The following is a 14,659-nucleotide window of genomic DNA, read 5'->3' as shown; positions in this document are numbered from 1 at the left end:
ACTCATTTCACTGTCCCATGTAATTCATCTGGGAAACCCGGAGAGAAGGCTCAAGGTAGAAAAGGCATTGAAAACTCTTTCATCCTACACCTAGCCTATAATGACAGGACCATGACGAGCTCACAGTGCACAGGTTGGAACCATATAATCTTCATACCACAAGAACATTCAAGCTCACCATGTGCTTTAACAACATATCTACCATTGTAAAATACGTAAAATATAAAATGTTGAATTGAAGGCACAATTAGCTGAGTTGAATTGAATCTACATATCTACCACTGTAAAATACGTAAAATATAAAATGTTGTATTGAAGGCACATTTAGCTGAGTTGAATTGAAGAAATTCCACAGAAATATTACCCGTTTGGATCATCTATTTCCAAGCTTTTTTGTGATTTCGCGGTTGTTCTGGTAATGTCAAAGATGAAAGATTTAGCAAATGCATTGACAAGTGGGGAAGAAGGCAGTGTAGTGAGTGAGACAGTGGCACTTGTAAGAATTGTACCATGATGACATGGTTTTAGTTTAACCCAACTTCACCATCTGGAGTCGCTGTAGAGTGAATTCAACTCAGTATACAAGCAAGTTAATCTAAATGTACTGTGTGTACCACATACTTGTGCTGTGAGTGATTGAAAGATGATGATTAGCAGAAGCAAAAGTGAGATGTGATCGTTACCTGTTTGCAAGTCAGAGGAACCAAGTATGAACACCATGAAGTGACACGTGAGGGTAGAAGCACAGTGACACTTGTTCGACAAACATTACCCCAATAATTTGTCTTAGATAGGCTTAACTAGACTTGTACATTTACTGGGCATGCCGGTTCATTACTTTGCTAGTAAGAACAATAAAGTATTTGAAAAAAATCTAGATTCTTAGTGGAGAAAAGAAGATCTGTGTTATAATGTAATTATTTATTTGTCCATTTTATGGAATTATGCATCAACTCTTTTGAGCAAATCGTGTTCTGTGAACAGTATTCACAATGCACCAATCCATTCTAATAGGGATTGAAATGACCTTAAATATACCGAGATTTAAACACCCATTAAGCCCTTACATTTTGGTTGCAAATAAATGTTCATGCTGTTGAAAGGTATGAAAGTGGATTAATGGCTATTTCTAAATCATTGCTTTAATGTAATTTGCACCACTTATTTTGCATGCTATAATGAAATATGGAGGGGGTGTATTAAAGTCATCCAAACATCCAAACCTCAAGTCATGATCTTCACTTCAAAATGATGTCTTATGTGACTCAGCTGGACAAGCATTGTTTTAGCAAAAAATAATAATTCTCAATCACATTGTTTAAAAGAGTCGAATTACTGTATGTTGTGTATGTTGTGTATATATATAATATATTTAAACAGGATTGTGTGTATGTTAAAAGTATAATGAAATAACTTTACTGGTGTTCAAGCCAGTGTCTGTGACAGTGTTTCTTCCCTGTGCAGTCTTTTGGAGGTTTGGCCCGAATAAGCCTGTCTGGCTGCCCACTCACTTTGAAAAAGAAAGAAAAAAATCATTTAAAGGGGGGAAGAGAACCATTTGCTGTTTTGTGTCTTTGGCCCCTCATCCCCACTCCAATGGCTATTCACATTGATGAACTCCTCCAAATGTTTATTAAGGCAAAGGAAACAATAGGAACCAAAGGCTTTAGGCAACCAGGCTGACAGTTTATAAACTAGCTGCCATTGTGTCTTAAAAGCAGATGCATGAATACCTTTGAAAAGACTCCCTCAAACTGACACGATTGAGCTGGACAACGGTAATGTTCAAAAAAGCAAGGTTTCTCCTCTGAGCAGCCGTGCCGGTTGGTATTTCAACTTCTTTGCATTAATGTACATCTGCAGTAGGAGGGGTCCAATCTGGGGCTGCTCTGGTCTAGTCAATGCAGCAGTTTGCTGGTCTTTTGGTGTGTTTGAAGTAAAGCCCTGTGTTCTGCACGCCCACTCTGGGCAGCAGGTGTCACGACACTGAGAGGGAATATGCTAATCGCAATAGAGGGGAGAGAGACAAACGTTTACTTATGCTCTCACACCCTTTTCACGGTTGAACTAGAGCGTTGCGCTTCACATTTTGTTTGAATGTGTGATAACTGGCTTTTTGGAATGGTGGTATTCTCTTTGCTTGAGAAACTTTGTTCTTAGGCCAAGTTATAGTCCACGATTGCCAGAGGAGTCAGTGTGTTAGTTGTTGTTGAATCAGATGTTGAGCATAATTGTAAAGAGGCAACTCTTGATTCAAGCTCCAACCAGTCCCCCACAAAGCAATGACACCAGTATGAACAGTCTGAAAGTGTTAACCCTAACTAAGGGAACACAGCTCATGTGTCCTCTGTTGCATTTTAGTCCTAGTTTTCTATAACCTTAATTTTGTTTAGTATCTGTGTATGGATGGTTCCTGGGTGAAAATTAGGCTGAAACTGTGAAAGGGACACAGAGCAAACAGGACCAGGTTAGAGGGGAATTACACTCAGCAACTTTCAGAGACAATGAGGTTATAAAATATGTATATCCAATATGATTAGCTGACAAAATCGACATTAAAATCCAGATGTGTATTGATATGAGCACTGGTTCTTCAAATACTACGACTAAGACACGACTGAGAATCAACAAAACACAACCTTTCTGTTTTACAAAAGTCTGTAACCCTTGTTTAAAATGTGTTGCTAGTTATTTCTGGACCACTTGAACATGTCCAAATCTGAACCTATTAGTGTATTTGTGTTAGAGTGATATTGACATCCATCCCCCATCTATGAGATTTACCTGAACTACAAGTAAATATCAAAAGTTTGAGGCCTGGTATGATATGGATGTAAGGAGGTGAAACAAAGGGAAGGACAATTATTATTATTCTTGCTTGATTAAACATTTTAGACATAACTCAGTTAAAATGTATTCTACTGATGCTTTGTTATATGGACACTAAATCTTAGGAATTAAGTGATAATCTGAGAAGACCATAAATAGCCTTTCTAACCAAAGTCTTTTATTTGACCATAAACCTGTCTCTTAAAGTTCGCCTATTGTTTATTGTATAGATCACTCACTTTACGAGACATTCATAAAGAATGATACAAGTAAAACAACACTTGTATTCCATAACATTATAAACATTATAAGGTTAAAACAGACATCACAATGCTATTTTGTCTTGGAAAAGGGTTAGTGGGTGATGGTTTGAGTGGAGAATCCTGATCACCTCACAAAATGACTGATGTTGAGATATGTAGCTTGGAAGTTGAAGGTGAAACAAGTAGACTTCTGTCATATTTGCAGAGAAAGAAAATATTTCTTTATAATACCTTGAAATATTTTGTGTAATATTTTTCAGTTCCTGAAATATATTTAATAGTGCGTCTACTTCTAATAAGGTTCTTGTAGCTTTAACATTCTCAAATTTTTTAACATTCTTATTGAAAGTCACCTTTATCACAACTAACCTCAAACATTGCTTTATTCCTGACTGTCAACAAACACTGTCTTCTTTTTCCCAGTAAGTGTACTTAAAATAAACAACCATAATCTCAAGCTAATTTTATTACAAAAGGGGCATGACATACATAATTAAGAACACAAACGTTTGCCCAATTTCACAACGCTGATTAGCAGTTAACAACATGGTCCAATGGTTTAAAAATCACCATCAACCCACGCCACTTACGGCCATAAAATCTCCCATTTTCTGCTCTTTAGCTGCTTTGCCCTGGAATCTTTCTCCTCTGCTTTATTTATATGTGTGTTTTGCACTTTGCACAAAGACAATAAACATGTTCCCAGAGTGTTGCAAATCAGAAATTTGCACAGATTTTTTCCACTGAGTTGAATGTTGAATGTGGTGGCCAGTGTGTGAACAGCAGTAGGGCTGGCCAGCCTCTAGAGGATGGGGGTGGGGGGGCATCAGCTTCAAACAGGGAGCTTGTCTTACAGTTTTAACTAATGGGCTTATTTATGCATCCAGTGGCACTCTCTCCCCAGGCTACACACACACACATGCCTTTTCTCCCTCCTCTTCCAAAACACCATCTCCATTTATCCCTTCTGAATTCCACAGTTAGTTTCAGGATCTAAATCAAGATAATTTCAATATTTAGGCTTTAATTTTTTTTGACAGATTTAATCATTAATGTGTTATTGACGTACTTGCTTTTAAAAATACAATTGGTACAGTCAGACATTCTTATGATCATCTCTGTTTTTAGTCATCATTTGACCATTGGTTCACCCAGTGGTTGTCAGATCTGCCTGAAAAGGACAGACACAAGAAGAGTTGCTTTTCTATCTTCTGGGTTTAAGACTCTGCACTCCCAGTGGAATGACACGCCACCAGATCAAGTGCTCAGTTATCTCCTCCTCCTGAAATAAATGTATCGGGGTGCATTTCAAAGCACCTTTTAACCATAATCTTTAAAGAGACTCAACAAGCCCAATTCACTTATTTTGTTTGCAGGGGTAAGAAACCCTCTACTCTGATTATTAATCTGCTTTTTTATAAATAAGATTATTCTTTGCTTTTTAAAACTTTTCGCATTTGCTTTCTTAAGCCCCGAGCTGTCCACTAAGGGCTTTCATTTGTATATGTGATATGCCTCTTTATTAATATATTTTCCACCAGTCTTAATCTACATCAGTGTTTGTATTGACACTCAGCAGTTTTTGTTATAAGGCTGTTTTTATCAGAAAAAAAGACACATGCATGCCACTGCAGGGGGAAAAGCAGATAAAGGCTGTGTATTTAATAAGTGTTTTTTTTCCAAGTCATAATGCCATGATAAGGCATACATCTTTGTGAGGGCTGGATTGAGTTTATTTTCAGTTCCATATGCCATTTTCTGAGAGGACATAGTTTGGTCGCGAAGTGTCCTGCAATGCTGTGAATAAATGTAATGGAAACACTTGACATTAAGGTTACATTAACGACCATGCAGCTACATAGCACTACCCATTGACATTGAAGATGCATTAAATTGCAATGTAATTAAAGTGTTATCAGGGGTATAGGTTATTACAAAATAAGTATGGCGAAGGGTGTAAGGAGTCAGTAGATACTAGGGGTAGCTTGCTCTGGGACCCCCCTGTTTTTGTTGCTTCTAAAACTTTCAAAGCACAATACACACAATGTTTGCTGTAATGCTTTTAAGTTATGTAGTTATTCAGAAAGCATCATACTGTAACTATACAGTATAGTTCTTGTCCCAGCTTCAGTTTCTTACATTTTGGACCCAGTTGAATTTCGTGCTCTTTGTTGGTGTATCAGGTTTTGGTGCCAATTTGGCAGATTTTGCATAGCATCCTTTTGTGCTTCTTCATAATTGTATTACTTTGGCGCTGACCTCAATTAGCGAGTTCTTGATACCAGGAAATTACAGCTTTGCCATCAGGGCAATAAAGAGAGCTCAGCTGTAAATGGACACCTGCTATTCAACGCAATCAAAATACAATTAGCACTCTAGTTTCTGTTGATAAAGTTTCCTCAGCTCTTCTCATGGTGGCAACTGTTGTTCTTCTGAAAGTAGGAATTGCCATTCAATTGTAAACCGCTATAATGTAATAGTAATATAACTTTGGAGTATAAAACTCATGTGCTGTTAACATTTTAGGAGAATTGTTTAAACGAATTAAAAAGGAATATTGATTAATTAAAAGAACATTCCTTTACTCATCAAAAACACACAAGCACGTTCCTCCAACTGCCAACCCTTTTATTTTTGCTCTGTCTGACCTTTTAATGGTTTAATATGCAGGCAGCACTTTGCTGCGGTGCCTGGGTACAGAGAGTCAATATGTCAGCGTTTATTGATGCCCTGCGGAGCTCCGCAGGGTTGTCAGCCCTCTTTTCAGGGCCCAGCGGCCCCCTGAGGTGCTGCCTCTATTGGGCCTGAAAGGGCTGGGAGGCCCCAGACTCTCTCTGTTGTTTAAGGTGAGTGCACACTCACACAAATTCAGTGGACAGAAATAAAAAGGGGTCCAAGGAGCCTTCAGACACATGACAAGATGCCCAAAAGACGATCACCACTCCTTCTTTTCATTCTCTTCCTACCAAACTTAGATGAAAGTGAAAGAAAAATAAGAAAAAGCATAATTGTTGTGGACGCTTATGTTTGTAGGACCATCCAGCAACTTCATCCTCCCACCCCAAATATTTGAGCTATTCTCTTGTGTCGCTTTTTGCTCATAGTTTCTAGTTTCTCTTCAAGATTACGAAATGAAAAGAAGGAAAGAAAATGTGTGCGCAGATTATAAAGTATGATGGCCATACATCATTTATAGGTTGTGGAAAATGAATATGTGCTAATTGAAAAACCACCACTTAGATTTGAAAGAATTGAAAATATTGTCCTGAAGAAACATTGTGCTTCTTTAGAACAACAACCTGATATCAAGCAGATCCTCCTTCTGTCCATTTCCTCCCCCATTCTCTTTACTGCTCTGCAGACTAGTAACTGAACTTCAGATCTCCAATAGTCACGAGGAGAGGCAGGTTTGGGTAAATCTATCCCCAGGTCCAAATAGATTCTAGAGAAACAGATGTATGTCAGAGATAGCAGATTAGAATGGGCTTTTTGTACAATAACACCACGCCTTCTGTGTAAACTCCCAAACAAAGAGAATGGTTGCACAATGGCAACAACAAATTGTACGTGTACTATGTACTATTTGTTCTTTTTAATGCAAGAACACCATAGTGATTATTGAGGAGAAAGCATTTTTGTAAAGCATGGTAGAATCATTCAGTTAGCTGAGGCTTGGTCATTGCTTGTGTACAAACTGAAACCCGAGCTTGATTGTAATTATACTGGAACTAATATGCTTTTCAAAATGACCTATAATGAGTTCATGCTGCTCTCCAGAGTTCTGTCAGCCTTTGTCCCCCCATCTTGGTAAAAAATCTGCAACCAACTTGTTGGTGCCAACAGTCAACAAAACAAAAAACATTGTTATGATTCGTGCAAAGGTTCTATCAGTTACTATCTTGTGATATTTAACTGTATGTATTGTCTTGAAGAAATTTAAGTTGAAAGTGTTTAGTTGAAAATGAAATATTTACCCACAAGCTGCACCCCCTCCCTCCCAAAGCTTTCAATTTCTGAAAAGTGGTAGGAGCTTCCCAACCTCTTATTTCATGTACTGAATTGACTTAAATATTTTTGACATGGCTATACAAACTATCGATGATTTTGTGTTTGAATGAATAAATAAAAATGGTCCCCCTGGGGCCAATAGGAAATGTATAGAACAAAGTAACATACGTTAGCATGTTCAATTCAATTCACTTCATCAATTCCGTAGGGAATTCAAGATTCAAATGCATGTCTACGACTGTAGTACGTCATTGTGGAGAAACATTGCCTGTCCTCACTGTACCCACCAGAAGCAATTGATTCCTGCTATCACAACAAAAAGATCCCATTGGGAAACACCAGTTCTTAATGTAATTAATAGTCTTATTTAATTAAAGTAAAACAAGACAATTTAGCTAATGTTCATTTTGATTATGTTTTAGATTGATTCCTAATTAAGAAGGTTGGGAATGTACTTTAATCATTTAGTTGCAAACATATGGCATTTGAGAATGCCACGGACCCTGGAGGAGTGTTCACACTCAGAGATACTTAATTAGCCTCTAATTTAGTGATAAACGTTGAGACTTTAATATTTTATCATTTTCCCCAGAACTTTCAAATGGAATTGCAACTATCACTATTTAATAAGCAAAGGCTCCTTATTACTTAAGGATTTGATGACCAGCTTTACATTTGACTTGAGCATTTTAATTCGATTTGTTGTGTATGTGCAATGATCATGATACATCATATCCTGGTGCCATGTATTGCACACTAAAGGCAAGATAGCTCTACACAGCCCATGGCACTGAAACCGATGGGTCTTTAGTGAAATCAAAGCACGGGGGAAGCATATGTTTTTTATTTATGCTGTGGCACATTCGCCCGTGTCCCCTATACCGAGGGAGCTCGCCATAGTCCCATTTGCGTGATAAGACATAGCATGCCAATCATGGGATCTGGCCGAGACAAAGATGAGGTCCAGGTTGAGCCTCTCTATCAGCTCCGACGTCTGTTTCATTACCATAATCTCCGGCTCCATTATCGGCAAGAGAGAGGCGCTGACCTTCCAGTTCCAGCGGGCTGTCAAACTTTATTTTATCTTCTCCTGCCTTCTCATTGTCCTGCCACCGAAGGCTTCATGGAGGTACTGTTGACATGTGATATCGGACTTGAGCAGCGTTGAGGTTGTTTTCTGCGGGACAACGCAAGCGAAGCAATAGCCAAACACATACTCATCAGTTATGCAGACAGAGAATCCTGAGTTGCTTTGCCAGCATCTTTAATTCAGATTCAGAGGTTTTCAGGTTTACAAAAGCATAGAAAGCTAGAACATTCCAAAAAGGAAAAAGGTTTCATAAATAAATGAAGTTCAAAACAAACCAAAGTGGTAAGGTGATTCCAAAACAGATTTGACTTTGACAAAAGGCCAAAAGCTCTCTGAGCTCCATGTGGACTAACAGAGAGAGAGAGATAGAGAGAGAGAGAGAGAGAGAGAGAAAGAGAGAAAGAGAGAAAGAGAGAGAGAGAGACAGAGAGAGAGAGAGAGAGAGAGAGAGAGAGAGAGAGAGAGAGAGAGAGAGAGAGAGAGAGAGAGAGAGAGAGAGAGAGAGAGAGAAAGAGAGAAAGAGAGAAAGAGAGAAAGAAAAGGCAAAACAAGCAAGAGGAAGAAAGACAGATACATAGAGAGTGTTGAAAAGCAATGATGGATACAGCTCTGCTCCAGTCCACCCCCTGCCCTGCATACTCCACCTTCTTCCCTAAATCCAACAGCATGTAGAAGAAAACAAATAAATTCCATGCTGTCCCTGGAATGAAAGGCTGCAGCCACCCTTAGGACTCTGGGGTGCCTTTGGAAAGTGATCTACAGCCATCCGTACAGGCCTCAAGTGTTGTCATGGCGTGTTAATAGAAAATCGCTTTGCTGCCACCCCCCTCCCCACCCCATCAAAAAACAAAGAGCAATGCAACGTACAGAGTTGTCTTTAAATCACATAAGGGTATATTTACCTCAGTGTTGGCCAGTTTTGGAAAAACAAATCTTTGGCGAAGTAGAAAATGGTGTAGGAATTGATTTAATTAATGCGGCCTCATGTCCTGCGGCCACATGTAATCCGTTGAGAATTCTCAAGCGTGAGCTTTAGGGGGGGGAGACAAAAAGACATCAACGGCGAGACTCCTCCAGTGGCCTGTAATGAGAGTCCTCATCTAATCCCATAATTCCTTGTTTAATTAAACTACGAAGCCAGCCCAGAGTCTAAGCCAGTTTGATGGGGTATTTCTTTATGTTTTGTTTTTTCCATGTTGCTAACTTTACATGTCCTGCCTACATGTGAATACTGTCTTTTAAACAAACAAATAAACCTTACAAAAAACGGAACTCTAGTTGATAGAAATTCCTGGTGAAATAGCTACATCTAATCTCCTAAACACCTTTGTCATCTATGTTATGCATATTTGTGGTGTACTGAATACATTATTATCTGAAGCTGTCTCACATGTGACAGTAATTGCTGTGAGAAAAGGTAGTTTAAAACCTGACATGTTAAAGGATTACTTCCGACATAAGTGAACCTTACGCGCTTCTTGTTGCATACCAACTTGAATTTTGTTTACCCAGGAGTTAGAGCTGGTTAGAGCTGTCATTAGAGGTCTCAGCCACACCTCGCCACAGTCTGTGTGTCTCTACTGTCCCCAGAGGGCCCTGAGACAATCATGGCAGGAACAGACAGGATGCTGCACCACAGACACCAGCATGCACACTGTATAATCTGCTTTGAACACCATCATCCCAGTTTTATTGTGCCTCCAATGAAGACTTTGGCAGTCGGAGTATTTCCAGTGGCAGTCGTTTTTATGCGAGGTCAAAACCATCTATTTCCTACTTGCCACCAAATAAATCTTTAGCAATCTTGTGTCCCACAGCTCTGTGCTAAGGGTAGATATTTCTTCTAAACTCTGGTCCAACCTCATCATGTTGAGCGGGCACCTCAACCCATGGCCACACTACAAAGAGCCCGTTTAAAAGATGGCCAGGTCTGGGTAAAGATGGGAAGGCTTGTTGTGGATCCAAGCAGTGTCAGAGCAATTGTCATACATTTTTTGAGAGAACATGGAAGAAGACGGGACAGTGACATTCCATCCCCTCTCCCCATCTACATTTCCCTCCCTCTATCACTTTCAGGCTTTCCTTCCTTTTTATACCTACTTACTGTTTCTCTCTTCCCCTCTACCCCTTCATACATACCTCCCTCCTCCAGTACATCCATCTCCTTCCTCGAACCTCTCCATCTCTATTCATCCCCTTCTCCCCTTCTACTGCAATGCCAGCATCGCCCCCTCAACTCCCATAATCGCAATTGCACAGAGGGGGCAGTCTGAGAACCGCACCCCCCTCCTCCCCTCCATCCCCAAGGCTGCCCCTGCTCCTCGGTGTTTCCTCTTACCCCCTGCCAACCCCACACCCTCCCAACCCCATCCTCAGCTCCATGCATATCTATGAGGAGCAGGGGGAGCCGGCACTGCAGCCATCCCTAATGTGGAATGGCTTAAACGCAGAGCGAAGCCATGGGCTGGATTAGGGGGCCTGTGTCTAGAGAGCTGAGCCTCTGCAGGCTGCCAAGGGGTATGATTTTGGAGAGGGATCAGCCTCCGCACTGCCCCCAAACCACTGGAAATAAATAAGAGACCATTAAACTCAGGCGGAATGAGAAAGAGTGGCCTTGTAGACCTCTCACGGTTGAGGGTCGGTAGACAGATGCAGACAAATAGGCTGGACTGACCAACGGACGGATTGACGGACAGACAGACCAAAGACACAGACCTGGTTTTAAATTGACATCACTGTATGTAGAACATACTACTTGTGTCCCTTCCTCAAACAACAGTGGTCAGAAGAAGCAGAGGCATCTAATAATGTCAGCTTTGTGATGTAAAGTCCAACTGGCTTGAAGTTGCTGATAAACACTCTTTTCCATATGATAGAAAAGGGATGTAAATCCCGTCTTGTCACTCAATAAATGAGTACTATGTGCTAATGTCGCATCACCACTTGCTCTATTTACATCATAATTTACCATTTTTTTGCAAAACAATTGAGGCTTATCTGTCTTCTTAAACTCGCCACCAAATGTGACAAACGAGAGGCGATGAGCCATAATTGCAACGAATGGCTGTGTGTCCCCGATAATCTGCTGTCGCTATTTTAAACACCAGTGTGGATATATTGTGTGTGGGGGATTGAATGAAATCAGAAGTACAATCATATATATATTGGGAATATTTACACATTGCCAGTTTTTTGTCTGAGTTGCCCCAGGCCGTGGTAGAAGAATAGTGGTACATGGATCGCCAAGGTGGTCTGGAGAGATTAGCACCCCCTTCCAACTCAGCTCCATGCCCCAGGGGCTTCTGGGATGTGTGTGTACTGATGCAGGATTGTATTTACCAGAAAAAAGGCTCCCTAGTATAAATAACCACACAGTGAAATTATATACAGCACAGTGAAATGATATCCCCTTTAGAAGAACCCTAGGAGTCCATGTCGACTGAAGCTGCTGTCTTCACGTCTTCCTCTGCTTCCCTCTGAAAGAATATGTCCATGTATTGACAGTGTATTCAAATTGTGAGTCCATGCACTTTATGCTTGATCCAATCACAACCGATTTTCCAATCTGTATAGTCTTAATTTATAATTCATATATGTATAGTCTTCCTTGGTTTTGTAGAAATCAAAACCATCTGGATTTTGATGCAGTCCTTAGAATTTAAAAGTTAGAGTATATAACTGTACAACAATATCAATACATTTAGTAATTTTTTTACATATACATTTACGATACACACGTGTACCTGCATAATGCTGAGATCCTCTGGCTGTCTGTGTCTCTGGTACAGGTAGTCGTATGGATGAAGGGTCAGATGTGGAGTCAGAGCCAGATCTGCCCTTGAAGAGGAAGCAGCGGCGCAGTCGCACCACCTTCACGGCCGAGCAGCTGGAGGAGCTGGAGAAGGCCTTTGAGAGGACGCACTACCCCGACATCTACACACGGGAGGAGCTGGCCCAGAGGACCAAACTCACTGAAGCCAGAGTACAGGTAGGACATTATACATGTTGTAGTCACCAAACACCCAAATACTCACACACATACAGGAAGGCATGAATACACACGGGTGCAAGATGGCACGCACACACAGACTGTATACAACGCATACAGCACTAATTACAAATCCATCATTCCAACATGACACTTCATTTTATGAGGGTGAAAACGTATTTATACCAAGTTCATGAAAACAGACTCAGCTCTGTCCCTCTGCTCAAACATGAAAGAGCCTTGAGGGGATGATCAGATACACCATAGGATTAGTCCTCGCTGTAGGAGACGCAGATGGTTTTCACTGTGAGTACACGGCCAGAGGTCAGCTATTAAATGTCTGGATGTATCAAATGTGTCATCAGATCTGCTGTAATGCGGTAGGAGGTCAAGCACGGGTTCATGAATTTTTCCTTAGATGAGTTTGCTCTGTCCGCACGCTCCATCTTCCGGCTCAGTGTTGATGTTAATTGTGCTTTGGAAGGTTCAGCTGGTGTTTCCCTTTCCTGTGGTTGTCAACACTGACTGGCCGCCGGCTCCTTATGGCAACATCTTTGAGGTTTCAGAAAGCTGTATTTCCTTTTTAAATGTCCTCACCGTAGAGCTGCAGTTATCAAACACCAGTTACATATTTCCCCGTAAGTCTGGGTTTTATTCACACATACGTAAACCGCTCTCGTAAGACCCCAGCTGTTCCAAACCAGCAAAAGAACAGTTCTTTCTTCTTCTCATTTAAGTACATTTTGACAGCCTCTCTGTTCTCTCAAAGTTCTTTCGTTCTCTAAGTAACTCAGAGGGAAAATACAGTAGAGTTATTGCAACAGCTGTTTGCTCCAGAGAAGGAGGAGGGTGGAGGAATAAAATGAGCTGGGGTTGCATTCCTTATGGATTTCTCACTCCAAAACTCTTGGCTGGGATCATTTCTTCCCACCACTTTCAAGCCTGCCGCTCCTTGTAAAATTCACTGCATATTAGAGAGGATCTCTCACCCTCTCTTGGGAGCCCTTGGTCCAACAGAAACATGAATCAATCAAAGGCTTGTAAAAAAAAAAAAACCAGGGCAGGAGTTTCCCTCAGTCAGTCCAACATTACTGGACTCACCTCACTCTTGAGCAGATATTTACATTAATGCATTTAGCAGACGCTTTTATCCAAAGCAACTTCCAAAAGAGAGCTTTACAAAAGTGCATAGGTAACTGATCATAACAATGAGATAGCCCCAAACATGGGGGTAACCAAAACATTAAGCGTACATTGTGAAAACTAAATAAGTCCCAAAGGCCAAGAACCGTAAGAGCATGTAAGAGCAAACAAGATACAATTAAACAACATCAACCTCGAAAAATGCAAGGGTGTACCTGCGGAAAAAAGCAAGCAAAAAATATATTACACAGCAAGTACAATCGTTTTAAGTCAGTTACAACTAACCAACAAGAGTAACACGTCTCTCAATAAGAGTCAGCGTAATCCTGGAGGAAACAACAGGTCCAGACAAACATTCCTAAGTGCCGTTCTCCCTGAACAAGTGCGTCTTGAGCCTTTTCTCGAAGGTGGGGAGACAGTCAGTGAGATATTTGGCCACTCCTGACCTGAGCTTGGTTGCTGACCATCTTATTGTTGCTCTTAGGTTGTCCAACACATAATACTGAGATGACTTTAAAATGTTAAATCTTTATTTTGGTTGGTAGTGGTAGAGGTTGTGTGTGTGGTGGCTCAATCCTGTGCCATGATTTCCAAATTCCTTTTTTTTGCTACATTCTGGGGAGGGCTAGGGGAAGAATGCTGAATTCACACTAGACTACATTGTCTTTTATTAATCACTATGCGGGGTATTCCACAGAGTAGGATCAGTCAGACCACAAGGCCACGTTTGTGGCCAGACTCAGTTGGCCTGATCATCTCTCAGCCAAGTTAGTAGGCTAGATTAGGATTCTATCAGCACAAACCCTTGAGGCCAATGTGGGACAATGTTTTTATAGTGATTCAAATGACGAATAGAAATATGACACAGACACCCTGAAACCAGATATGGGACAAAAGTAGATGCTTTTTCCATATTTGCAAATAAATTCCAGCTAAATTATGTCATGTGAAAGCCCGGGGTATAAATCGTGGCAGTAATTTTATTAGGGCATTTGGAATATAATCTAATTTGAGAAGTGGCTTTGAAAATGTTCACAAAGGTCAGTGCAAATGTAATTTATCACAGAAAAAAATACACTGAGAGAGTGCTCATGGATAGTATAGATTTTTTGACAATTAGAGAAAGCAGTGCATATATTGACAAATTGTTTATTGTCAAAAGTCATGAGTTCTCTCTAATTTCCCTGCCAAATATAGCTGTGTCTAAGTAAATACTGAGGATGATTAACAGGTCTTATTAACATTCTGGATTAGTTCCACAGGGGGAACTCCATAGAAATGAAAGGCCTGTTTTAAGAACTCCATTCCTTCCTCCAAAAAGTCCCACCTGAGGTCAGG

The 14,659-nt window shown here is 40.5% G+C and overlaps 1 protein-coding gene and 1 long non-coding RNA gene across 5 annotated transcripts in view; one reads left to right on the top strand and one right to left on the bottom strand.

Annotated features, from left to right (window-relative positions):
- Positions 1-14,659, top strand: part of LOC146252263 (paired box protein Pax-7) — a 46,727-nt gene that overhangs the window by 8,706 nt on the left and 23,362 nt on the right. For all 4 annotated transcript variants that reach the window (XM_084679191.1, XM_084679190.1, XM_084679188.1 and 1 more), the window contains one exon: positions 11,979-12,178. In XM_084679191.1, coding sequence (XP_084535317.1) covers positions 11,979-12,178 — 200 coding nt within the window. The remainder of the gene's footprint in view (positions 1-11,978; positions 12,179-14,659) is intronic.
- On the bottom strand, positions 10,574-12,920 carry LOC146252264 (uncharacterized). Its single transcript, XR_014732002.1, has 3 exons — positions 12,365-12,920; positions 11,934-12,161; positions 10,574-11,666 (listed from the first exon to the last, which is right to left on the bottom strand). It is a non-coding gene; the product is annotated as an uncharacterized LOC146252264 (long non-coding RNA).

The sequence above is a fragment of the Hypomesus nipponensis genome, chromosome 18 (genome assembly GCF_054491055.1).
Source record: "Hypomesus nipponensis isolate SF chromosome 18, ASM5449105v1, whole genome shotgun sequence".
NCBI classification, from domain to species: Eukaryota; Metazoa; Chordata; class Actinopteri; order Osmeriformes; family Osmeridae; genus Hypomesus; species Hypomesus nipponensis.
Note: the sequence above shows the minus strand (reverse complement) of the source record. Positions and strands in the feature narration are given on the sequence as shown.